Source organism: Pteronotus mesoamericanus, unplaced genomic scaffold, assembly GCF_021234165.1.
Source record: "Pteronotus mesoamericanus isolate MK-2021 breed Mesoamerican mustached bat unplaced genomic scaffold, CSHL_Meso_final scaffold_174, whole genome shotgun sequence".
Classification (NCBI taxonomy): Eukaryota; Metazoa; Chordata; class Mammalia; order Chiroptera; family Mormoopidae; genus Pteronotus; species Pteronotus mesoamericanus.
The window spans coordinates 41,625,069-41,651,793 of NW_026555309.1; the positions used below are offsets into that span (position 1 = coordinate 41,625,069).

Sequence of the window (26,725 nt, forward strand, 5' to 3'; positions counted from 1 at the left end):
CTGAGCATATATTTGTATAAGGACTATCTCACAACCCACAATCACCTATGAATAGTCATTGTTGTCCCATGTTGCAGGTGAGTGTATTTGTGTATTTGTGTGTGTGTGTGTGTGTGTGTTTGGGTGTTTGGGGAGCAGGTTGCGGGGTTATGTGTCCACCTGTCCTCAGCATTACCTGGGAGGGATAGACAGGTGACTGTCCCATGGTGCTTGCAGACTGTGCCTCGGATCAGGATTGCAGCTTCCTTACAGTGGCTGGGGTGGGACCAGACGTCTCATGTGACTTCTATGCTTGGACGAGTGACAACGTCGCCTGCACAGCTTCTGGTCAGGTGAGTCGTGGCCACCACGTGGCATGTCTCCCTCTTAAACGCCTGTCAGATAGGCTCTGATCGAATCCACACCAGGCTGGCGAGACGATGGAATGAGATCGTCCAGCCCTGATCCCACGCTACCTCTGTTCCTTCAAAGCGATGAGACTTTGGAAAATTGAACCGGCAGTAAACCTGCGATGACTCACGGTGACACTGAGGCGAGGAGCCTTCCCCTGAGCAGTGTCACCTCCCGACAGCGGAGTCAGGAGAGGATGTCCGGGACCAGCAGCGCCTTCTGCTCCCCACCAGCCCACTCGCCGGGCAGGCCAGGCACTGGGGGCCCTGGCCGCTGTCCAGAGCCCTAAACGCCCTCTGTCCCTCGGAGCCTCAGACCCGTCGGCACTACTTACCCTCGTAGAAGTGTGACTATGGCTTAAAAAGAAAAAAGCTACATATTAGTTAGAACCACATGACACCGCTGCTTCTGTGAGTCAGAGCTGGCGGATTATGGACAAGTCCATTGTTACCAAGAATGAGGGGAGGAGGGTGTGCAGCAAAGCCACGCTCCTGCCTCCTCGCCTCCTGACCCCCAGCGCGTGCGCACCACCATGTGACTCTCCAGTTCTTATGGACCCTTCCAGAAAATTCCTGGGTGTTAATAAGCATCTTCTTTCATTTGTTTACATGCTAACATTTTATAATACACATTTTTTTTCTCCCTTCTATCTTGATAATGAACCTTGTTCTTTTTAATGGCACATACCAGCCCCTTCGATGGATGTACATAATTGAGCTCACACTCGTTAAGGGCCTTGGTTAGCCGTTTTGCAACATCACCAATAGCAGTACATTGCATGCGCTTTGTCCATGTACCTGTGCTTACGTGTGAGTGTGTATTCATAAGCGATGTTCTGGGGGCACATGAGGGGGCCCCTAAGTTTCGGCACTCTCCTAGCTCCCTGTCCTCAGCAGAAGTATTGTGTCCCTCCTCTGTCATCACCCTCTCTGAAGTTACACGTATCTTTGCAGCTGGCACGCGGGGCTCGGGACTAGAACTGCCTGCTTACTGTCTGCGCTCCGGCTGGCGGGGCGGGAATGACGAGTAGGGATCTTTTCTTTGTTACCTTTGTAAGCCCAGTGGCTCGCCATCTTTAAGGCTGATAAATACTTGTCGGTGCGGCCATCACGGGACATGACAACGCAGCCTCTTTGCATCCCCAGGGTCAGGACACGTTGGGGAACGCCCAGGCCGTGGGCGTTGGCAGTCTCGGGTGCCAGCTGAGAGTGAGGAGCAGGGGCCAGGACTCTCGGGCTGTGTATCTGAAAAAGGGTAAGTGGGCGGACACCGGGGGCTCTGAACCCCGTAGCTTTCACGGCTGGCATTCGGGGCCGCTTGCCAGCAGGTGCCCGGGGAGGAGCCAGGCTGCGCCCCCACCCCTCCGCATGCGGAGCCCCACTTCCCTCCCCTCGCCGCTGTCCTCCTCGGGCAGGCACGTCTGAGCCGTCCTCCTCAGACAGCCTACGGCGAAGGACTGTGCATGTCACTGGCACTGGGGTCCTGCTGTTTGAGCCTCACACAGGGACTGGGAGGGCCGTTCCGCAGGGGGACAGCTCTAGTGCAGCGCGACGCAAAGGCCGCCGGCAGCGCCCAGTGGGGTCCAGGCTGTGTGCCCCACGCGACCCTGTGGGGCTGCCTGCCACACGGGAGCCCCTGGGCTCCAGGCTCCTGCAGCCGCCCCGCCTGGGCCTTCCTGCGCGTGGAGCTTCGCTCTCCTGCCCTGTCGTCTCCACCCCCCGGGAAGTGGTCAGACCTTCCAAAGCCACAGCCCGTCCAAACTCCAGGCCCTTCCTCTGCCATCACCCCGTGCTCGGGCCTCCTCCAGCAGCACGCGCACGAGCGCTGCCTGGGGGCTTGGAAAACTGCACCTTCTGCGCCTCCGCATCAGGGCAGGGCCAGAACCTGCCCTTCCGAGAACCTCCCAGGGATCAGGGGGCGGCTGGCGGCCGGGCCACACTCTCGGCAGCCAGGGCGTTCCGTGTCCAGCAGTCCACAGTTCGCTTGCCCGGACACTTTTTCATTCCACCCTTAAGAGAAACTTTTGGAGAAAGGGCTAAAGGGGATCATAATCTTCATTCTACAGAGATGAGGGAACTGAGGCTCAGAGAGGTTGAAAGTTGCCTAAGGTCATACCGCTAGTAGATGGGGCGCGGGGTTTGACCCTGAGTGTGAACTCCCCCGCACAGCTCACGGAGGGGCGGGCAGGGAAACACTTCCGGGTGGCGAAGCCCGTGTGGGAGACGCAGCCGGTGTCTCCTGGAATCCTGCAGCCTGTGCCCTGTGCTGCTGGCCTCCGGCCTCCGGCCTCCTGCCTCCTGTCGGCCAGGGCCAGGAGGGTGCCCATGATGCAGGGGCGTGAGCCCTGGGCCATGGCTGGCGCCGCCCTGCGAGCTGCGAAGCCTCCGCGAGTCACTGCTCCCCAGGGTCGCCCTTTGTACGGATCAGGGTGAGGATGCCGGAGCCGCCTGTCGGGGTTGTCCCAGCTCTGCCACGCGCCAGCTGCGTGATCCGAGATCTGGGGGCCGCGTTCCCGGACGTTCTAGGCTTTTGTGTTTCCTCCCTAGTAAAACAGGTGTCGCTAGTCATGAGAGGACCCATGTGAGGCTTTTGGGACTGTGTTTGGCACATGGAAATAGAAAGTGCAGGAGATTCGTACGATTGTTTGCATTCTCGCTGAAAAGTGTCCTGATGACCCGGGGCTAAGGCTGGGGACCTGAGGACAGCCAAGGGCCCTTGAACAGGGACTTGGGGGCTGGGATGAAAGGTGACAGGATGTCCTTCTCTTAGGACTGTAACTCAGGGCAGGGGGCTGGCTCCCGGCAGCTTCAGACTTGGACTGCAAGCAGCTCGCAGCAGGTGGGGACGGTGACGCCGCCCACGCCCGGAGCCTCATCTGACCTCGGTCCTCAGCAGGGACAGCGTCTGTATGTTTTGTCTCTGGTCCTTCTTCCACCGACAGCCTCCGTCCTGTGTTGGGGGCGGTCCCGCTGGGGGAGCGGAGTCCACAGAGCCCAGAGCTCTCTGATCTGCGGCCAGGGCCACCAGCACTCCTGCCCAGCGTTTGTTCCATTTTAAAAAACAACAAAGCATAGAGATTACTCTCTGAAAAGGAAAACAAATACAATAAGGAGCCCCTCCCAACTTTCTATTTTAAACTATACCTTGGCCTTTTATCCCATCTTTAAAAAACACATTTGTATTTCTGTTTTTAAGTGTTTGCTATTTTCCCCCTCCTCCTCTCCTGAAAGTTTATACTTTGGGGGAAATTGCAAAGGAAGCGGTGAAGATTCCTTGCTGCCAAACTAATCAAGGGCAGCACTGTGTTTTGCCTGTTTCTTTCTTTTTATTTTTGTCTCTGTTCGGCTTTTTTTAAAAAAAATTCTATTTCTTGAGCAGAACGTGCGGAGACCCAGCCACTCTGGACCCCGGTGTGGTGGGAAGAGAAGGGAGTCAGAGTCACTGGATGTGGCTTCAGACTCCTGCTCTGACCAGGGATGACTTTTAAATGTGTCTTCCTGTACAGCGGGAATAAAATGTCATAGCTGAGGGGTAAAGGACACATTTTCTGAATGTCCCCAGCACAGCCGGTGGCAGCTGGGTAGGTAGACAGGCACATTTGCTCACATGCCTGAGCTTACGTGACCGAGAGCAGGGGGTCCCCAGCCTCCAGGCTGTGGACAGGTACTGGTCCAGGCCTGTTAGGAGCCGGGCCGCACCGCAGGAGGTGAGTTTGAGTGTAATGCACTGGAGTCATCCCGAAACCATCCCCCTCCCACACCCGGCCGTGGAAACATTGTCTTCCACAAAACTGGTCTCTGGTGCCAGAAGGTTGGGGACTACTGACCTAGAGGACACGACAGCCTGATTTGGCGATCAGAACCACCCTCTGTCTCTATGCACTCAAGTCTGTGGCCTTGAATGCGGAGGAGTGGCCATGTGATTTTTCAGAATCAGAAGGCAGTGCTCAAAGGTTCCATGGAGACTGTGTAACCCCATCCACTCGTTCACAGAGCAGGTCTACAAAGAGGATGCAAGGGGAACCCCGGACCTCAGGGCACAACTGAAAGGGAGCGGCCCTTTACGTTAAGCTGGGCTTTGGCAAAGGATGGGCGGGGGCTAGTCAGGGAGAAGGGAGGAGCGAGCCAGGCCATGTGGGGAGAAGACGCCGGCCCTTTGGAGACCTGCAAGATAGCCGCTGAGCATCCATGGAGGGCCAGGCTCATGGCCCGGCCTTTTACGTACAGCCTAGCTTTTCACCCATTCAACATCCACGAGTATTACATGTGGTCATCCCATTGTGCAGATGGGTAAGCTGAGGCTCTCAGGGATTAGGAACTTGCTGGCCAGGGTGCTATAGAAGTTTGCATTCAGCTCTGCCTTGTTCTGCAGCTTGTGCACTTGGGCCTCACACTGTAAGCTCTGCCCTGGCTCCAGGTGCACAAGTCAGTTAAGAGCTGGCAAACACTGGGTGGTGGGAGGCAGGGGTGGTGACGACCAGGCTCTGGTGTTCTCTCTGCCACCCAGCGACTGTGTAGACCAAGGCAAGACCGTTAGCTGGGTAAGGCTCTCTTCCCTCAAGGCACAAAGGACATAATAATAGGACAGGCATTTTGGCAACAATGCGATATATAATCTCACATTTGCAAAATGATGCTCTAAAAATAACAGGGCTCATTGGAGAATTAGAGTTGGGACAAGGACAGACAGAACCTAAGCCATGACATTTGTAACCAGAGGGCTGGCAAAAACTAACAATTCCATTTCAAATGAAAATTGACAGATTAAAAAGAGACATACTGAACCCAGCTCAGGAAACACAAAGGCACGTAGCTGGGTGGGGGCAGGTGCGGGGAAGGGTGGGGACGGCTGAGTTACTGAGTTACGGAGACGAGGGCCAGAGGCACAGAGCGAAGGGGACATCGCGGCTGTCACCTTGGAGGCAGAGCCAGCAGCCATCTGAGGCAAGAGGAAGAACGTGGGCCGACGAGCATCGTGTCCGGGCCCATTTCTCTGCATTTGCTGCCCTGCACTCACCTGTTACTTGGTGGCGCAAAACAGTGACGTGCTGGGGAAAATGGTAGACTATCCAACAAGACTTCAGCATCACAGGGGCCCAGCTTCCGGCCCAACATGTGTTCAAAACGCAGCGTTACCGAAACACACGGGATAGCAGAGCAGGTGGAACGTAACTCTCAGGGCCGTGAAGCGCGATGATGTCGTGCAGGTGAAGCACGTGGCGTGGTCTCTGTGTGTATGGTTGTAGCTCACTATTGGCTGGTCATCATACAAACAGTAACAAACGTCAGTTCTCCATACATCACCTTTAGACCCGCTGAGGGGTCATGGGCATTTGTCCAGGTCTGCTGGCTTCACGCTCCACCTGTACAGACATGTCCACAAGTTTCATGGCACAGAGAACTCTGCATTGTTTTGCAATCTTTAAAAACATTTTTTTCCTGCCTTTTCCCCAGGCCAAGAATTCACCATACGGAGTCAGAAAAGCTTCGAACCAACTGGTTTCCAGAACACGCTCTCTGGAATGTACAACCCCACCGTGTTCGCAGCCTCAGGGACCAATCTGACAGACGTTCATCTCTTCTGCCTTCTTGCATGTGACCGTGACATGTGCTGTGACGGCTTCATCCTCGTGCAAGTCCAAGGAGGTAATGTAGATGACCATCTGTGGTCTACAAAAGAAATGTGCGGGGTCACAGAAGCCAGGATGTACAGCACGGAGACTTCCTGGGCATGTGGTGACCACATGCATGTAGGAGGGGATACTCACGTACACAAAGTCAGGGACAAACGGTGCCTCTTTCAACATGGCATATGCCGTGCTGGCCACCTCACGTTGTAAAACCTTTTTTTTCCCTTATTGATGTCTTCAGAGAAGGTATTATGAGCTCCATTTTACAAACTGAGCAGCTGAAGCTCAGAGAATTTAAGCCATTTGCTCCTAGACACAGAACTTGCCAAGCGATAGAGCTGAGGTCTGAGCCCATGGGCACCTTCAACAGCATCTCACTGTTGGCCCTGGAGCCCAGACTGGCCACACTGGTCAAAAAAGGTTAGTCATTCCCAACATCCAGAATCTTCATTCAATGATTATCTGCTGAGTGCCTGCAGAGTGCCAGACTCTGTGATTGTTAGGCTGGAATTTTCCGTTGTCTCTCAACAGTGGGATGGACTTCTGTTTATAGGAATAAATCCATATTCTTAGCTGTGTAGACTAGTGGTTGAGAACAGACAAACCTCGGTTCTGGTCACCACTCTGTCACTTCCTGGCTGTGCACTATTGGACAAGTTGCTTAAACTAAGACACAGTTCCTTGTCCATGAAATATAGGCAATAATATAGAAAATGGTCATTCCTATTGGGCTTTTGCTATAAACGCAATGGACACAAAATGGATTTGGCCTTTCGTATGCTAGGAATTTAGTAACAGAGGGACACAACTACAACCATTTATGAGGCTGTTGCATTCAGTTTGTGGAGAATTCTGAAGATAAAAAAAAAAAATGTGTAGTCTTATATGTCTTTTCATGACCTCACTTCCAGTGACCACCATCTATATGAAGTCCAGCGTGCTCGGTGTTGGAAATAGACAAAAGGAGCTTAGAGTCTGGTTGGGAGGGCAGGGGTGCCATGAAAGGACCATGACCTTCATTCATTCGTCTGTGCCGCCATCCAGCCAACATGTGCTGTGCACTGCTGTGCACCAGGCGTGGTAAATAAGGCAGCAGGAGTGTTGAGACCATGGGAGCCTTGGAATGCAGAGGTGGGAGATACCAACAGGACTTGGTAGTCAGGGGAAATCTTCCTGGAAGAGGAGACACGTGGGATATTTTTTGTGGGTTGGGTAGTGTTTAAAAGGCGAGAGGAGAGAGACAGTCTGGCCCAGGGCGGGCCTTCGTGTGAGCTGAGATAGAGGCAGGGAGACTCCGTGTGTTTGGAAGAACGTTAACTGTGACATTGGGCTTCTCAGTAAGCAGACATTCGTACCTTGGCTTCATTCACGCATTCATCACCTGCGATGAACCCCAGCCTCTGCACATCATTCCTCCTGAGAGAGCAGAGCCTACTCCGTGGGTGCTAGTGCCGTTGCCTCCCCCGTCTCAGGGGCCTGGCCCCTCCGTCAGCCCTGTTCTCCTGCCCTCAGCCACTGCCCTTCCCCAGCTCTCACTCTGCACGCCCGAGGTTCCCAGACTCTCAGCCTCCTTACAAGCCAAGAGGAGTGCGCCACCACAGGGCTCGTGACCTGGGGTCTTTCCTCCAGCTCCGGTTCTGTTTCTTTCCTTTCTACCACAGCTCCTCGCCAGTCACAGCTCCACCTCCCCGTTCTCCCTGGCCGGGTTGTCTCCAGCTGCCGACACTGCCGACCGCTCCCCAGTTCTTTAAACTCACCTCTCCCGACTTTCCAGGTGCCCTCCTCTTACTCAGGCGGCTCAGTCTCGCGCAGCATCCTCAGCACGTTCCTTTGAGCTCAGCTGTCGGTTGGCTCGGCCTCCACCCATCCTGGGTCTCCGCAGGGGTCCAGGTGCCCTCCCCCGTCTGATGTCTGCACAGATCCCTTGGGTGTCCTGCTGGCATCTCAAAGTCAACGTGTCCCTGCAGAGACAGATGGCTTTTACCCTAAATGAGCTACTTCTGTTACAAATCCCATCTCGGGGAAGAGCAAGCAAGCCAAGAATCTGGGAATCATGCTGAATGCCTTTCCGACCTTCCTTCCCCTGCACTGATTTGTCACTCCCATTTCTTGTTGCCGCATTCTTACCGTATTTGGGATGGAGATTAAGTTCATCCTCACATCTGTCTATAATCTGGACTGTATTATTATTATTATTATTATTATTATTATTATTATTATTATTATTTTGTCCAATGTGTTAATCTCTTAACTGCACCTAACCCCAAACTAGATTCCCCACCCTTGACCTCAGTCTGTACAACTCTGAATCCTTCTCACACTTTCTTCCCCTGAAATAGTGTTTTGTCTCTTCTCTTTGTATCCAAGCTCACGTGTCCAGCACCCTGGTGGATTAAAACTTCTGGCAGGATGTAATAGCCATTTAATCCTGGCCCCAGGGGGAGGACCGAAAAATGCTGAGTTTAGCTGACAGCGGTCGTGGTGGCTGAAATGAGAACGCCATGTTGGCCTGGTAGGGCAGGAAGCTGGGCTGGAATAAGGGGCGTCCGAACGTTCCTTGTAGGTTTAATGCTCTATGATTATAGGATGTGCATTCATGCCGGTATTTAGGTAAGCAGAAGATAGAGAGATGATGGACACACACACACACATGCACAGAACCCTCACCCATGTAGATAGCATGCTTTTATGTATACATAAATTTAAAGACACTGTGGTTCAAATCCAGGAAGCCTTCTGCCTCCTTGAACTACATGTCTTTTCTGTGGACACCAGTTTCCCCAGAGGCTTGATTACTCACCACACCGTATGGTTTTGCAAGTTGGAAAGGTTGACTTCATTTTCCTTAGGATCGTATATGGAAGAGTTATTTTCTTCCATGGAGCAGCAAGCCCACAAAACCCTTTTTCCACACCGTTTCTGGCAGGCGGCCTGATTGCTTTTCCCTGCAAGTGTCACCGGTGATCTGTGAGTTCTGGGGATTGGAATGGCCGCCTCACTGGGCTGCAAGTTAAGCTCTCTCTGAGACAGACATAAAACATCGGGAGATGTTTTTCCCAGTCCTGTCCAATGGGCCGATTTGCAGTCTTAACTTTAAAGCTTTTGCTGGATCTGCCGACGGCCAGGAACAGACTCCTGCACCATCCTTTCCCTGAAGTCTGGAAAGTCATTTAACTTTCAGGCAGATTGCCCCTCCTCCCCTCTCCCCTCCAGTCCCTCCAGCCTCTTCCTGCCTCCAACCCCTAAAGGGCTTCATTGCCACTGGTAGTTATAAATGAAAATTCATGATGCTTCCAGACCTGCGTTTCAGTCAAGACTACTTGGAAGTGGGGTTCAGGGGGACTCCTGTGGCCATGGGAGTGTGATGGCAGCTGGCAATAGGGTCAGCAAAGTGGCTTCTGATCGCTAGCGGGCCCCACCTCTCAGATACGCGGAGTCCCCACTGATCCTCTCGCATCTGGAGAAGAAAGCTGCATGGGCTTCTCTTCCGAGGTCTGGGAGCAGACGGACAATACACCTGCCACTCGTTTGATTCCATGATTCTGATTTTTGGCTGGGGAGAGGGGCCGCCCCGGCGCTCAGACGCCCTCAGCGGGCCCCTGCCGCCCCCTGTCCAGGAGTGGCGGGCACACCACTGCTGGCTGGCCATCCCCTTTCTCATCACTAGCTGGACCGCCCTCGCTTTCCTGTCTCCATTTCCTCATCTGCGAAGTGGTCCCTCCAGGTCAGGGCATCTGGGCTCTGTCTGTGTGCTAGAACCATCTGTCTCTGTGGTGCTGTTTACAAACACTAACTCCTCAGTGCCTCCCGACCCCGCCACAACGTATCGGGAACTCTATGGTGGGTGTCAAGGAACGAGCATTTCTAAAACTGTCCCTATGGTTTTTTCTTTTAAATTTTTATTTATTTTTCAGAGAGAGGGGAAAAGAGGGAGAAAGAGAGGGAGGGAAACATCAATGTGTGGTTGCCTCTACTGGGGGCCTGGCCCACAACCCAGGCATGTGCCCTGACTGGGAATCGAACCGGCAACCCTTTGGTTCGCAGGCTGGCGCTCAGTCCACTGAGCCACAGCAGCCAGGGCTCTCCCTGTTTTGTTATATATCCGTCTGAGCACCCTGGCTTGAGAACCACCATATTAGAGGAGCCCTAAGGTAGACTTCTTTACACAGAGACAGAGCTGCTGTGGTAGATAGTGAGTTTTAAAAGACTGCAGGTGAGAGTGGCTGGAGGGAGGCAGGTAGACAAATGGCAAGTCCTTCGGCCAGGTGTGCATGAGTCAACCACTTTGGGCAAATTTTGGCGAGAGATGAGTTTGAAGCTGTGTCTGGATTTGGACATAAATCGGGAAAGGGAGGGACTAGGCCTTGTGGAGTAGTATATTTTTTTCCTAGGAGAATCTAAACAACTGAACCACCTAAGAAGATTATTCATCTGAGTAGATGTATAAATTATTTAATTTATAGGTCTACATAAATTTGGGCCACAAACTTATATGAGACTCAGCTTTTTCATCAAGAAAATGGAACATAATAATGTCAGTAAGAATTAAGGGGATTAATACATTTAAAGCACTTAACCTAGTAACTGGCACATTGCAGACATGTAACTAAAGTCACAAATTCAATCAGACCGGGGGATGGTCCTCCTGATACTAAATAGTCATCCTTTTAGGGCAGATATTTAAAATGCAAAATGAGAAGACATATTCAAGAGAAAAGAGTCCAGGGCTTCCGCTGGCACCGATTTCTCTCTCTGCGTCCCAGGCTGGTGGGCCCATAGGCGCTGCTTGGCTGCCTCAGGGACGAGGAGCTCACTGCCCACCAGGGAAGCCTGAGACAACGGTGCACAGCTCGTCGTTTGTCGTAGTTCCTCACTTCGAGCCTAAACACTCCTTTCTGAGTCCCTGTGAGGCTGATTTCCTTTGTGTGTGTCTGTGTGTGTGAGAGAGAGAGGGAGAGAGAGGGAAGCTGCCGTTCAGCTCCTTGAAGCCTCAGAAAGATCACTGTGTCGGAGGGGGGTGGTGTTAGGAAACGGGGACAGCGGGCTCCGGCCGTAAGGCCCGAGTGGCACACGCGGCGTTGCGATCTCTGCTGGCCTGCGAAGGAGGGCTCTAAGGAAGGAGGGAAGGGTCAGCAGGCATGGCGGTGTTTGCCCGTAAGACAGTGGCGCGACTCTCGGGGAAGGACGACCCAGTTTAAAGCCAGGCTCCTGAGCCCCAGGGTCCCTGTCTACCCCGAGGAGCCATCTCCTGTCCCCATCCTACAAGCCCTTGGACACCCAGGTGAGGCTCTGCAGGGGCTCTGCTTGTCCCATCACGTCAACCTCTGCTCCCTCTCGTGTGACCCTGCAGGTCCCATCGTCTGCGGGCTGCTGAGCTCCCCTGACGTCCTGCTTTGCAGCGTCCAAGACTGGAGGGACCCCTCCGAAGCCAAGGCGAATGCTACGTGTCCTGGTGTGACGTACGAGCAGGGGAGCCGCCAGGTGACATTGCGTCTGGGAGGCCAGGAGTTCAAGAGTAAGTCTCTGCCTTCTGTCCATGGTCTTTCAGATCTAGTTTTCCTGTCTGCCAAGGTTTTATGCCACTTTCTTAGGCGCCCTCTCCTTACCCTGAGCAGCTTATACACCGGCAAAGAAACTGTGCCAAAGATGCTGTTGGAAACATACCCACAGCATGTCAGCAGCATTGTGCAGGGAGCACCGGTGTGGCTCTCTAGGCTGTCAGTTGGCCGGAGGGAGGCTGGCTCGGTGAGGGGTGGGGCGCTGCCGACCGCAGCCCAGCTCACGCGTGCACCTGGGAGTGGATGGCAGTTGGCTGGTCTGGATGTGGCCGGGGTGGCCTGGCCCTGCGTCCTGGTCTCTTGTCCTTCTTTGGCATGAGCACACTCTCCTGTGGGCGGTGGAGTCAGCAGAGGACCAGGAAAGACACGCTGGGCCTCTGATGGTTGGTGCTTGGATCGGACAGCACTGGCCACGGCAGAGCGCGTGCCCGGCTGGAAGTCCAGGTGCACGGGGAAACACTCGCCCTTTAGTGGCCGGCACTGCACAGTCTGTGAAAAATGTGCGATGGCAAAAATGCCATGTGTCCCCAAGCCAATGCCCTGGGCTCGTTTCGCCTCTATGGCAACAATTCACGGTCCATTCTAATCATGGGGTGCCGGGACCCCAGACCCTCAGGAATCAGTTCTAACAAGCTGTCTGGATAATGCTAGGCCTGGGAGCTGAGAGAAGCACTGACTAGGCAGCCTGGAAATTTCCTTCCAGCCTAAGGAGTCTGAGTTTATGGTGCGCACAGGGCCCAGCTGCTCACTCACCTGTTCTGGCTCCGGTGTGAGGTGGGAGGCGACCCGGCTTCATCTTACCTCCTCTCTGCGCTGTTTACCTGCCAGCACCTGAACCCAGCACTCGCCGCCGTAGCTGCACCTCTGGGCTGGGGAGGGTGAGCGTGCGTGCAGGTGTCAGCCAGGCTGGAGGGGACGGGCTGGACGGAGCCCTCGGAGAGCTGGGAGAGACCACCGGCTCCCCGCCTCCCGGAGGGGTTTCCAAGACTGCAGCTCTCGGGGTCCTCACGGGGGGCCACTCATGGTCCCCGCCTCTGGCAGCCCTCCCAGACCACCTGGCAGAGCTTCTCGCCTGCTCCACACATACATCGCTCTGTCGGGCAGGGCAGCGGCCAGGGCAGTGGAATTGGGTCTCGCCTGTCTGTGTCCCTTCCTGGCCCAGCAGAGCATTGGCCTGTGCTGTGGAACTGGCTTTGGACACCAGCGTGTGACCTTGAGTGAGTTAATGAGGCTTCATTGCTTGTCCTCAAAAATGGGGTAACAACAGCTCCTATCTCACAGCGTTGTGTGAAGATGAATGGAGACATAGTGACGACAGTAATAATGACAGAAATGTCTCGCGTGGGGCTCCCTGTGAGCCAGGCACTGTTCTAAGGTGTCGCCTTTGTTAACTGACAAACCCTCAGCACCATGCCTTGGGGGAGGTGCTGTTGTCACCATTGTGCCCCTTTTACAGCAGAAGAAATGGGGGCCCGCAGAGGGGAGGCCCCCCGGCATCTCCGAGCTTGTGAGCAGAGGGGCTGGGGGCTGGGAGCAGGCGGTCTGGCTCCAAGGTGACGTTCTTAGCTGCATCTCTATACAGGCACTTGTGTGTGACATACGTGAAGGACTCACAGAGGGTCTGACACACAGTGTTCATATTAGGCAACATTATCCTTTTAAAAATCTGTCATTGTTTTTGTTATATTTTAAGAACTGGACTGTGTCTCATTAGTTTTTGGATTTACACCATGGCGCGCAAGACCTGGCACAGAGAATACAGACAGAATGTGTGTGAGTGTGTTCCATGGCGCTTCTTTTCTTCTGGGGATCAGTAAGATCAAGCACTGATGTACATGACGGATCTTAAACATGTGGTATCTATTACTCTGAGAGGTAGCCCAGGGTGAAAACAAGCACTTGACGAAAGACGTATGATGTAGTCACGGGCAATAAATCTACAGTGAATAGCTTGACCTGGAGCATGTGTTTGGTAGCTGCCCAAGAAACAAAGAATGTGCCCTTGTCTGGCCTCCCTGAGCACTGATTCCCAAAGGACTTTGGAAGTTTGGGGGTTGTTTTGTGGCCTGTGTGTATGTGTATATTTTGGGGTACAGTCAAAACTTTAAGAAGGAGATCGTGTCATGGGGACTTGGAGCAGCCTGAGGCAAGTTCAAGATGTCCCAGTTGGAGGCTGGAGCTACCAGCCTATTTTAAAGGGCTGTGGGGAGGAAGGGACCAATGACCACACAGGAAAGCCAGGGGCCGGGCTAGAGTTGCAGAGATGACCTGGGAGGTGTGGGAGCAGCCGCGAAGAGGGGAGAGGGTGGGCTGGCTCAGCCATCCATTTCTGTTTGACCTTTGTGCCTGGGTTGACCCAAGGGGAATCTGGGCAGGGTCTGCACCTCCTAAATGTCCAGGGGAGCATCTCTGGGTATTTTCAATAATTAGGTGTTGGCTGTATTGACCTTCCTATTACGAAGAAAAAAGGCTTAGAAGGCTCTGGAACTGCATGTGTCTCATTTCTGACAATGTCTTGGAGTGTAAATGAATGAAAAACAGGCAGATTAAATGTCCCCTAATGCCCACAGGGACTTAACATTTGACAGGATAAACAGAACCACTGCAGGTTTATCTTGAGTTTCAAAGGCTTCTTGTATTGAGCAATGGTGAGGCCCAGCCTGGCGGCTGGTGTTCCCGGCACAGGAGTCTGTTTTGCATCAGTGACTGTCATTATCTTGGGGTGCTGGGAGCTTGATGGAGAAACTGCCAGTGCATCCACATTGCTTGTTGTCACCAGATGCCCCTGGAGTCGATGTCTGCTGAGTGCCTACAAACAGGATGACCCTGTCCGTTCTTTACAATAGGTCTCACTGATCATGTGTTTCCCTGTGCTGAGCTCTAGCAGAGCTTAAGACAAGGTTTCAGAAGCACAGTGTATTTAGGGAAGGCCAGAAATACGAGTCTTGACGTGGAGGAAGCGATGCAGAGAGGAGAAGACAGCCAGCGAAAGGTGACCTTGAACTCTGGGTAGTCCGGCGTAGCGTCCTGCCCACTCCCAGACTGTGGATGCCAGCTGACCACCCAGACAGCACCCATGACCTATGCTGAACTGTTCTGAAGTAAATTAAGACCACAGGATACCCATCAACCCTCGAGAACCGGCTCCATGCCAAACCCCCCACGCCCTACATGTATGTGTACGTGGATGTCTGCAGCCTTGATTACAGAGGGAGGGGGTGGTGAGTCAGCCTGGAGGTCTGTTTGTGTAACGGGGACATTCTGACCCAGCTGTCATGGGAGGAATGCGACAGGCATTTGGACAGTCCAAACAGTCTACCTTAAAATACTCTTCAGCAGGGAAGGGGAGGAATGATGTTTGCTTGGGTTCCATGTACCTTCTCACAGTCCACAGCACTGAAGCTGGGAAGTTTTGGGGGATGGAGTGAAGGGTCAGGAGTCTGTGTCAGGAAAACTAATTTGGTGGCCAGTGGCTGTACTTGGGCAGATGAAGCTCTGCTTTATTTGCTGGGCTCTGCCTATCATTGACGGCTTTGTTTTCCTCATTCGTTCCCCGTCGTCGTCATTTATGTGGTGATGACCAGTGCCCGACAGAGCTTATGCTGGGCATGGGTGATATACCGAGGGGTGAGACCAGCTCCCAGCCCCAGGGGGCTCTGGAGCACTCAGGGAGCTGGGCAGATACCGTCAAGTGGGAGCTTAAAGAGAGAGGTGTTTGATTAGTGCTGTGAGTGGAACCCAGCCAGCGGGCTCCGGGAAGCCTTCCCGAAGGAGGCGTGGCAGACTGTGGTGCTCAAGCAATGAGCAGACGTTGACCCAGTGAGAAGGGGACAAGGTTCTAGGCCAAGAGTGGCCAACCTTTTGGCGTCTCTGGGCCACACTGGAAAAGGAAGAGTTGCCATGGGCCACACATTAAATATACAGACACCATCAAAAACTGATGAGTGAAGAAAAAGGTTTTACAGAAATTTATGATTTTGTGTTGGGCTACATTCATAGCCATCCTGTTCGAGAAAATCACGTTGACAATTAGAACCACTAAGGCGGGGTGGGGAGCGTTAATGACTTCCTTGTGGGGATTTACAAAGATGCTTCTCAGGATGCAGTAGCCATGATGGATGCTGGTCAAGTGATCTCTGTCTCTACCAAGGTGCTGACATTCATGTGCAGAATTTAACTGAATTCTGTTGGACTGAATTGCGTTGAAATGAATCAAAACCAAGGATGAGGTTAAGGCTCACCAGGCTGGAAGACACAGGGCCCCAGGGTCTTGAGATGGACCAAAACTGTACGACGGCAGCAGGCTCCTAAGGCAGTGCCGTGCATTCTGGACCAAAATACACCCTGATATCTGCGCCTCTCTGTATGGAGCGCCTGCTTTTCTCTGGGCAGTGGAGGGCACGTATGACTTTTCTTTCCCCTCCATGTAAAGCAGGCCACACATGCCAGATGAAGTTAAGATCCTCAGGACCACGTGGGAGGCTCCGCGACCCACCCATGTCAGAAATGGGGACTGCCGAGGGGTGCAGCGCCCTCTCAGAATTCCCTCAAGGGTCATTGCTCGTGGGCAGGGCCAGGAATGGGGATCTGAACTTTTATTGGGAGCCCATAATCTAATGCTCAGTGTTACCCCAAGAGGTTATTGGTTTTAGTCTCAGATTTCAGAGCAATAAAGCACCCTAGAGATAAGATGTCATTTCTCCAACTTTCATGGGCTAAATAAGAATCATGATGCATGGCCTGAAGTTTTATTTATTTTACATCTATGTTTCCAAAAAAAAACTCTATATCTATAATGTTTTGAAAAAGTTATTCCAAATAGATTGGGGTATAAAAATATACGTTTTAAAAATTCTTCACTTTCCCTATGAAAAGTTTCAAGGTCTCCTAGCCTGACATTCATAATAAGCAGATGTTATCACAGGGACATAGTGGAAACAGGACATGACCTGAGCAGATGGCCCGCTCTGCGTTGGCGTCATAGGAGAATGTGGGCAGGTCTCCCCTGGGGGGCATCAAGTGAGTCCTCAGGCCCCGAGGTCCAAGCGTATGTCTCCTAGACACCTTAGGTTTTCCCTTCCCCGCTTTCTTATAACCAACTCCCATACCCTCAAGAAAGCCAGAAGAGAATTGTGAGCGGGCCGTTTAAGGAGACCTCCTATCCCAGTGTCTGCCAGCCTGGGAGGTTCCAGCATCGTCGTTTATTTCCGTTGCAGAAGCAAAACCAAATGGAAGCCCAGCTCCCTCATTTGGGCTCGCTCCCGAGAGCCCGGCCCTCCTTGTGGTGGGGACTCATGACTTCAATAGCTGAGTTTTCCAAATCGTTCAGTGTTTAACTGAACTTCTTTAATCTTCCTTACACCCCTCTCTAAACACAAGGACCTTTACGAACGTTGGCCATCGGAGATGGACAAGATCCTAAAATAGCATGCTATCTTCTCCCGAGTGTGGAGATTAGAGCATGGGATGTGGAGCCAAAGAGATAGGATTTGAATCCGGGTGTTTTACTCTTCACCTGGAAATTAAATGGTGACTTATGAGGCTGACATCAGACAAGACCTGCAAGGTGCTTATTATGGCGTTGGGTCACTGGCTAAAGTTCCTAATAGCAACTGGCTCTTGTAATCCATGGCTCATAATAATACTTAAAGGTCAAAAGTGATCGTCTTTATTGTCTCGAGTTGGGAGCCAGCGGTCTCCTGCCATGTGTGGGTGGGTGGCCCGCAGAGTCGGCGCTTTCTGAGCTCTCTCCTGCGCCTTCAAGGTCACAGGGGGACTGGGCGGCATCTTGGGGCCGGATAGAGGTGAGAGAGGCAACCCAGGGACAGCAGGAGATGGCGTGGCCAGTCCTGCCGCGTCCCGGGCGGTGTCCAGGGGAATGCAGCTGGGCGGAAAGGAGAATGTGACACTATTAATAATAGACTAAATAATGGCAGCTACGGGTAATAGGGCACATGCCAAATACTGCAGAAGACATTTTCTGTGCATTAGTCCCTCCCTCACAATTGCCATCTCCATTGACCAGGGAGGCAAGAGTCTCAGGGGACCTAAGTGACAGAAAATTATGACAGTTCTCAAGTTTCCTGGGTGTTTTGTTCTTAAGTCAATCTCTGGTTCCTTAAGTGACTCTCTTTGTCACAGGTTCATGACCCCTCAGCACAACAGTCTCTTTGGAGCCCTGAGCAAGACACCAGGGCTCTGGCAGCTCTGGAGTTGTGCCAGGTGGCTGGAAGAGAGCCCCTCCTGGGGGTGCTGCGTGCTGGGGGTGCACCCAGGCGAGGGCAGCGTGGGGGGACTGAGGAAGTGAGGTCACCTGGGTCCCCAGTGAGAGCAAGCCCACGCAAGGCCATAACCATAAACATCCTCCTTTGCAGGCCTGAGACCCCTGGAAGGGACTCAGGACACGCTGACCAGTTTCCAGCAGGTTTATCTCTGGAAAGGTAAGCTCTGTGGTGGCGAAGGAGGCGGCGGGGGTGGGGGCGCGGGCGGAGAGCAGGACACCGATGACACCAGCCTGCGGGCCCTCGGCCTCGCTCACGGGCGTTCCGCCCCCATAGAGAAGGCGGTAGAGACTGTCTTTCCCAAGTCCATGCTTTGCGTGTGATAAGGGCCACAGCTCGCATCCCGTAAGATACCAGAGTCTGAAAGGAAAAGGGAAAGTGTGGAAGCCAAGGGAGGGCGGAGGAAGGAAGCGCTGGCTCCTGTGAGGTCCCGTGCACTGCCCGCAGCTGCCCTCATCCCTGGGAGGGGCTCTGAGGCCGCGGCCAGCTGTGGGAGGCGTTTCTTCTGGGGGCCTGGCCACGGGTCGGGTGCCTCTGCCCCCGAGGCCGGGGTGAAGGGACAAGCCCCCAGTGGGTGATACATGGGCTCCTGCAGGTGCATAGAGCAGGTGGGACAGGCACTTGGGGCAAGTCTGAGGACTACGGGATGAAAGCGATGGGGAAGGTGCAGCCTGGGCTTGTAAGGCTCTCCAGCCTCAGGAGAGAGCAGGCAAGGAGTGGACCCTTCCACGCTCCGGCCCTCGGTGCCGGGTGAGAGGCACGAGGAAAGCACCCCTGGCTCCCGTATCACTTCCTCTCTCTTCCCATGGGCCCTCCTTGCCCATCTCCAGCCCGAGAGAGAGAGAGAGAGAGAGAGAGAGAGAGAGAGAGCTGGCAACCTGTTTCTGTGCTTGTGAAGTGGTGTGAAGAGCACAGAGTATGGTCTTAGACTGACTGGGTATGAACTCTGTTTCCATCACTTACCACCCGTGCGACCTCGAGCGCATAAATGAGCCCCTCGAAGCTTAGACTCCCCACGGCTACTACAGCAATAAAAACAGTCCTTACCCCGTAGAGCGGTGCGAGCCCTGGCAAGGTGTGCGTGCCGAGTGCTTAGAACTGTGCCCGGCACAGAATACATGCGGAGTAAGGCGGGGTCGGGGGTTGGGGGTGAGGGGGTGAGGAGTGGAAGGAAGAAGGAGGAAGAGGAGGAAGGGAAGGGGAAGGAAAAGAGAAAAAGTGCCCGTCCTTTTTATTTTAAAATGATATGAGATTATACACTTCTTTCCTCATTGAGACCTACCTATAAGGTCAGCATACAGAGGGGAGGACATTTTTATTCGTGTTTCAGACAGAAAAAAATGAGACTTGGAGCGCTGAGTGAACTGCCCACGGGGGGTTCTGGGGGTGGGACCCAGATACTCTTTGCAAGCCCAGCGCTTCCCAGTTACCAGAAAGTTCTGGTAAATAATGCACCAGCTGGTAAAAACTTAAGAAATTGCATCCCCCCCAAGATATTTCCCACCCTGGACAGAAGCCCCCCTTCAGACCTGTCTATACCCCACTCTCCCCGTTGGCTCTCCCGCTTCCACGGAAGACCTTTTCCCAACTTGGATGTTTTACCTCCTTGCCACCCACCTGTCTGGGATAAGTGATTTTACCTCTATGAGCCTCAGTTTTTTCAAGAGTAAAATGGAAATCTCACTCCTTACCTGCACAGGGTGTTGTAAAGACCAGTATTTATGAACGTAATTCCTTAACTTTAAAGGGGTTTGCAAGTGTTACTAAGTTCAATACCAAGAACAAACAATAGCTCTGTTACTGAGAGGTTGGCTGACATTCCACCAAAGGCCAGAGTGCAGACGGGGTCCCTGGACCCGTCCCAGACCTCGTCCCGCGCACCTGGCCGCAGACCCGGAGGACTCCTCACTCGACATTACCATTGGTCGACCTCTCTTTTCCTCCCCAATAGTGAAACAACCATTCTCTTTCTTTTCCTAGATTCTGACATGGGTTCTCGATCCGAGTCTATGGGATGCAGAAGGGACATGGGACCGAGGTCAACATCGCCAACAGAAACAGGTATCCACCCCAAACCCTTTGTACAAACTGGGGTGCCAGCCGTGGAGACAGGGTGCTGATGCCACGGGTCGAACTGAGGAATGGACCCGCTGACATAGCTCCACCCTGTGCCTTGTACCCGGACTGGATGGGCAGTTCTGTAACCATGACTGTGGACAGCTCCTCCGAGGGGCAGCTGGCACAGGGAGGAGGTGAAATCGTTGCAGAGTCTCCACTGCTCCTGGGGAAAAAAGCAACCATAAGAACAAAACCAGCAAAATTTGTTAAAAAACAAGCTTCATCTGACTGGGGTCAGGGGCTTCACTTGCATAAGCCCTGAAGAGTGTAAGCAAAATGTAAACATCGTGGAATTGTTAAACAGTGAGCTATCTGGGGGAGCCTTCTGAGACAGAGTCATTTTCTGCAGAGGAGGACACCAACGCCTGCGATGGTAGGGGCAGAAGGTGTGTATGCCTGAGCCTTCTCTGTCTCCAGCGTCTACAGTTGTTACTCCTTAGGTAGAGCCAGGACTCAGGGAGAGAGGGAGGGAGGGAGGAGAAGGAGGGAAGGAGGAAGAGAAAGGAGAAGAGAAAGAGGAAGAGGAAGAGGACAGGGGAGGGGAAGAGAGGGGACAGGGCAGCAGGCCAGTCTGCTGGCACAGGGAGGACGCGTGGCTCAGTGGGAGGGAAGCCACACTGCGCAGCAGGTAGAAAAAGGGCATGGCGGTGAGTACTTTGCTCACCTACTGAGAGCCCTGATTGCTCATGTGTAGAATGTGCTGTGCTCTCTCCTCCTCCTGTTACAGGTTATGTGCCAGCTGGAACACCTGGAGCGTTGCCTGGTACTTAACATGTGCCCCCCAAACGGTGGTCTCTTCCCCTTTCCAGGCCTTTTGTGAAAACCACATGAGATAAGGGACATAAACCACCCCAAACGGGGTTCATCCCATCGTAGTTGCTGGGCTTTTGTGGCTTCATCCTGCATCCATGGAGTTGTGGGACTTTAGGGCTGTATCTGGTGTAGAGAGCGGCTTCTCAGGTCAGGAGAGCAGGGTTCGGATCCCAGCTCCGCCTGGGGGGCGTTGGTGCTTTATAGACATCACCTTGCCTAGCTCTGCCCCCCACGCCCCCGCCCCCTTCCCAGAAAGGAATGTGAGGCTGTAAGGCGGGCCCCGCTGAAGCCCGGTCCAGTGCTAGCCAAGCAGCAGCACCAGGCTGCAGACTGTGCTCGGCTGACGCTGAAGCCGGGGTTCCCCTAGAACGCCCGCTGCTCCAGGCACAGACAGCGTGGGCTTGGGAGCTGAGTCCCAGGGACTCCTGAGTGGACAGAGCAGAAGGGTTTTCTGTGATTTGCAGGGCAGACTATTTTTCTTTAAACTAAGCCAATATTTTAAAATCAGGAGAGTTTTATACAAAAATTCAGATTTTCACCTTCTGTAGAGAAAAACAGGAAAAGCTCTGGTAACACTGGCTTCAAAGTTCCACCTGGTGACTGAAGTCCTAAGAGCTGAGACAAGCCCCCCTCCCATCAGGCTGTGGCTCTCCCTTTGCCCTGGCCCCGCCCCGTACCCTCCACTCCTGCCGCCCCGGTGGTGTGCCCGGCCTTGGCAGAGCCGCTGAGGGTGGACAGACGGCGCGTGGTAATGTCAGTGTGAATGGCTTCGTGGCACTTGAGAATGTTCTGCAAAATCCATCATTATACACTGTGCCAGGGCCACATCTGCAATCTACAAAGCTATCCATGATTCCAAGAAGAAGGACCCCCCTCCCGCCCCTGAGCCCCACTGGAAGGGGAGCTGCCCCCCCGCCCCAGACCTGGGAAGGAATTCAGAGTGAATAGACAAAGCTCTGCTCCGTTTTCCTTTCTCAGCTGATTGCACTCCTGGTCTCAGAAGCACCAGGCCCAGCAGCAGAGAGTCCTTGATCGCTGCTCTGTGCTGGGGCGCCCCTGTGGCTTGCTGCCCTGGCCTCCCGGTTCCCAGCGCAGTGAGGGATCTGCCCCTCTCTGCTGCTCGGGGCCCTGCAGCCAGGCTGAGAGTTTGCGAGCACGCGGGGCACTTAACGAGAACAGCCTTTAGCCTTCAGGGGGAGCGCCAGGTGTTGAGAGAACAGGACGAAAATGGATTTTTCCTACCACAGCGTGTAAACTGGCAACACGGGGTGGCTCAGCGTTCATTCTGTCACCCACCAGACCTTTTTTGGGGCACACTGCTGTGCCACATGGGACATTCGCAGACTAGGAGAAGTCCCACATGCCAGCCACTGTGTGACACTGTGACAAGGGCTGTGATGGGGACAGGTGAAGGGAGGATGCTAAGCGACCTGCAGGAGTCAGGAGCCTCTGAGGAGCCTGGAAGGATCTGCCGGGCACTCCTGGGGGACACCTGGGAGAGGATGTCCCAGGCCAGGGCACAGCCTGTGCAGAGGCTCTGAGGGCTGAGTGCGAGGGAGGGAACTTCAGGTGCGCCCTTAGGCCTGCTACCTCATTCCCCCTTCCTTATTCTATGGGCTGTTACACCGGAACACGAGATGCGGGGACCCACGGGCTGGGGCGGCCCAGAGGAGAGGCGGGTGGCGTGGTCCCTGTGGGGTCTGCCCACACTGAACTCCTGGCCTTGGCGGACACGCTTGGAAATCTTTTACCCCATTTGGGATTGTTGCTGGTGAGGAAGCTCCGAGGCCCGGTGGGGGTGTGCGTGGGAGGCAGCGCCCCTTACGCCAGAGCTGCATACTCAGGGGCGTGGCAGCTGGGCCCCAGCTCATGTCCACAGCCCACTTCCTGCCCCCAGGGCGAGCCCCCTGGGACGCCAGAGCCTCGCGAGGTGCGGGAGCACCCCCTCCCCCCGGCTCTGTAGAACCCATCTGTAGAGCCGCAGACCATCAGGGTAGGAGAGGCAGCCTGGTCCCTGAAGCCCAGGGGGAGGAGGTGGGTGAGGAAGGAGGCGCAGGTGCGGCGGAGCACAGACAGTGGCCACAACAATGTGGGGACGAGCTGGGGCCACCAGGGTTTGCATGCTTCGGGGGCATAAGTTCAGGCTCCTGGGGTGAGGCTCAAAGTGCGAGAGAGCCCAGACCAAGGAGGAAGCTTGGGCTTCCTCTTCAGGAGACCGGGTGCCCAGGAGGCACCTGAGCGTGGATCGCAGTGTCTGAAGGCACAAGAAGAGCCCTGGCCAATGGATAGGCTGCTGTGGCTTTCAGATTTGGGGCTGAGTGGCACGACAGCTGTCCTCACAGAGGAAGGCTGCCGTCTGGGAGGGAGCAGGGACTCCCCTGTGGCTACAGAAGACAGAGCGGCATCAGTGCTTCAAAGTTACAGAGTCAGGCTGGACCCTACAGCTTCCGAACGACGAACGACGGATGGGCTGCTGCGTCGTCAGCCCAGGCGTGCCGCGCGGGGCTGTAGGGCGGCGGCCAGAAACAGCCCGGGGAAAAAACCCTGTCATGGAGGAATAGTTGAACCAGGTGGCTCCCCGGGTTTCCTCCAAACCAAGGTTCTAGGATTTTTGTAACTATGTAATTTTTAGAACTTTATGGGGCCTTCTGAACTTTTCTTGCTTGTTCAGGCTCCCAGCTCTACTGACTTGACAGAGAGCGGAGGAGAGATTGACTGATTGATTGATTGTGGAGATTAAGGGAAAAGCAGTTGACGCCTTCCTTCTCTTTCAGATGTGACAGCGGAGCTCTTCACCCCTGTGGACCTTAACCAGGTCACTGTCAGTGGAAACAGGTCCCTGCCCAGCCAGCAGCACTGGCTTTTCAAACACCTGTTTTCACCACAGCAGGCAAACCTGTGGTGCTTGTCACGTAAGCATCCTAAGACCTCATCCTTCTCCTTCCTGACCCTGCAGTCGGGAGTCACAGGCCTCGCTTAGGATCAAACTCAATGGCATAACTCCCAGACCACTTCCATGTTAGTACTACGGGTGACAGGAAGAAAGGACATAACCCGCACCTTCAAGAGTCTTATGGTGTGGCTAATGTCCACTCTGCCCCCAGCACCTATCATCCATCCACCCATCCCTCCATGCACTCACCCACCCCCCGTCCACCCATCCATCCACCCATTCACCCACCCCCCGTCCACCCATCCATCCACCCATTCACCCACCCCCCGTCCACCCATCCATCCACCCATTCACCCACCCCCCGTCCACCCATCCATCCACCCTCCCATCCATCCATCCATCTACCTATCCACCTTCCCATCCATCCATCCATCCTCCCATCCATCCATCCTCCCATCCATCCTCCCATCCATCCATCCATCCATCCATCCATCCATCCATCCATCCATCCATCCTCCCATCCATCCTCCCATCCATCCATCCTCCCATCCATCCTCCCATCCATCCTCCCATCCATCCATCCATCCATCCATCCTCCCATCCATCCTCCCATCCATCCTCCCATCCATCCATCCATCCATCCATCCTCCCATCCATCCATCCTCCCATCCATCCACCCACCCATTCACCCCTCCATCCACACACCCACCCTTTCGTCTACCTTTTACTCAACAGGTCTAACCTATAGTTCTAGGCCTTGTGTTTAGCCTGGGGGAATAGCCCTGTCGGAAAGCTCACGCATGCCCTGTGGCAAAGCCCAGTGTGGGAGCGGGAACAGGGAGGGCGTTCACAATCGTTTCCCAGTCCTGTGGCTTCTGGTCCAAGGACCCTGACTGTCTCTCAGGTGGCTCTGGGTAGACCCAGTGGAATTTTGCCCTCTCTCCTCCTATGTAGCTCACCGCTCTCCCTATCAGCCTTGGCCTTTGTGGAGAGCCCCACAGACTCCCAGCTCTCGGAGCCCCAGGGGTTTTCTTGGGCCTTCCAGACCAGAGACCCCTGACCATCCCAGGCCTCTGCCTGCCTAGGAAGAATCCCGAGGAGTCCTGGCTTCTCAGAAGGCCCCGTGGAGGTAGCTGCCCCACAGCCTCCTAGGCACTAAGCTCTGCTGCCCTCTCACCTGTAGGCTGTGTCCAGGAGCCCTCTTTCTGTCAGCTGGCGGAGATAAGGGACAGTGCCCCCTTGTACTTCACCTGCACCCTCTACCCGGAGGCCCAGGAGTGTGACGATGTCCTGGAGTCGCGTCCTACGGGCTGCAGACTCACCCTGCCCTACAGGCCGGGCGCCCTGTTCCGGAGGAGAGGTGAGCACTTGGTGGCAGCTGCATAGACTGGTGAGCTGCAGTATCCGGGTCAAGTCTTCTTTCTGTGAAAAATAAAGTTATTCATATTCCTTGTGGAGATGGGAAGCCACTCAGAAATGCATCAGGTTGATGGCTGAGAATGACTCTGCCCTGGAGTCCTGCCCCTCAGAGAAAGCTGCTGTCGGTGCCCGGACCGGTTAGAATGCCACTTGATTGCAGGAGATGCCACCAACCACGGCTCTACAAAATAGAAGTGGATTTTCCTCTCTGAGGGCATTAATGACTCTTTTTTTGGGGGGGGGGGTTCCACATGAGACCATCTCCGTTTCTTTCATTTTCTGTTCTATTGTCTTTGCTGGAGGCCTTTCTCAAGTGTCTGGTGACCCCTGGTTTTCCACCCAAATATAAGACAAGGGCCGCACAGCTGACGGGGCTCCGCGTGTGCGGCGGGAGCTTGCTGACCCTGGGTCCCTCTGTAGGGTGGTCTGGCTGGGCCACCCTCTGGGGAACCCCTCGTGTCAGTATTGGCAGGTCCTCCCTCCAGGGGAACCTCCCACCGTCCGGCCTGGGGGTGCGTAAAGCTGGGGGCTCTTGGTTTGGCTTCCAAATACGGCCGGGAGAAAGGGCCTCCGTGTTCTCCGTGTACCCTGCCTCGAAAGAACCTGCTAGTTTCCGTGTAGCGCTCCCACCATCAACTGCACCTGCTGCACCCACGAGACCCTCTCTCCTTACAGGAAATAAGGCTTCTGTCTACTTGCGTGTTGGGACAAGGTCTGTCGTCCCTGCAGAAAGCCGAGGGGGGCGTCAGGAGACCTAATGGCTCCTGGAGGGATGTGGTGCCCCCCGCCCGCCCGTTTCATCCCGCCTCCATCCTCTTGTGGCCCTACTTTTAACCCTTTTGGGATTCTAGAAGGGGTAGAGAGTTGCTTCTTGGTTCTTCCCGCAGAAAAGGCCTAAGAGTTTTTAGGTCTGTTAACTCAGTTTTTTTAGTTTTCTCTCTGCTTTCTAGCTTTGAAAATTGGGTCGCTATATCTCCTGTCCCAGTCGCTGGTCTTTGTGTGAGCGTGAGCGTGACTTTGCCGGTGTCCCTTCACTGTTATTCTAGGGAGATAGGGATGGGAGTTTAATATGCATCTTTTGTTGGAAGCTCTCAGTCTGGTTTGTACCCCTTCATCCTCATATTTTTATGGATACAACCAATTTCTCCCTACATGATATAATTTCTTTCTTCCCCTGCTTAGTTGTACTGGAAGACAAAGTGAAGAACTTTTACACCCGCCTGCCATTCCAAAAGCTGAAGGGGATTTCCATCCGAAACAAAGTGTCCATGTCTGACAAGCCTGTTTCTAATGGGTAAGCGGCTTCATCCGGCCCCCCACCCCCACCCCCACCCCCACCCCCACCCCCACCCCCACCCCCACCCCCACCCCCGCAGCTGCTATTTATTAGGAAGGCTCTTCACTTGCATGAAGAAGGCGGCATGGTACCAGTTAAAGGCACAGGCATTATAAAAACTGTAAAGCTTAAAGCAAAGGTTGAAAAAGATAGTAAGAAAGCAACCATGTCTCAGAACCGTGGCTAAGGTAGATTACTGATATTAAACACAAAATTGAGCTCTGGCACCAGTCAGTGGATGCAAAATGAAAGATAAGAAGACATGTCTTATCAATAACAATTATCTGA

The 26,725-nt window shown here is 54.0% G+C and overlaps 1 protein-coding gene across 1 annotated transcript in view; it reads left to right on the forward strand.

The window, feature by feature from the left end:
- Positions 1-26,725, forward strand: part of TG (thyroglobulin) — a 204,856-nt gene that overhangs the window by 46,906 nt on the left and 131,225 nt on the right. The window contains exons 24-32 of the mRNA XM_054590517.1: positions 217-332; positions 1,536-1,644; positions 5,844-6,035; positions 11,370-11,534; positions 17,952-18,017; positions 19,839-19,919; positions 23,564-23,701; positions 24,866-25,042; positions 26,284-26,395. Of these exons, the coding sequence (XP_054446492.1) occupies positions 217-332; positions 1,536-1,644; positions 5,844-6,035; positions 11,370-11,534; positions 17,952-18,017; positions 19,839-19,919; positions 23,564-23,701; positions 24,866-25,042; positions 26,284-26,395 (1,156 nt within the window). The remainder of the gene's footprint in view (positions 1-216; positions 333-1,535; positions 1,645-5,843; positions 6,036-11,369; positions 11,535-17,951; positions 18,018-19,838; positions 19,920-23,563; positions 23,702-24,865; positions 25,043-26,283; positions 26,396-26,725) is intronic.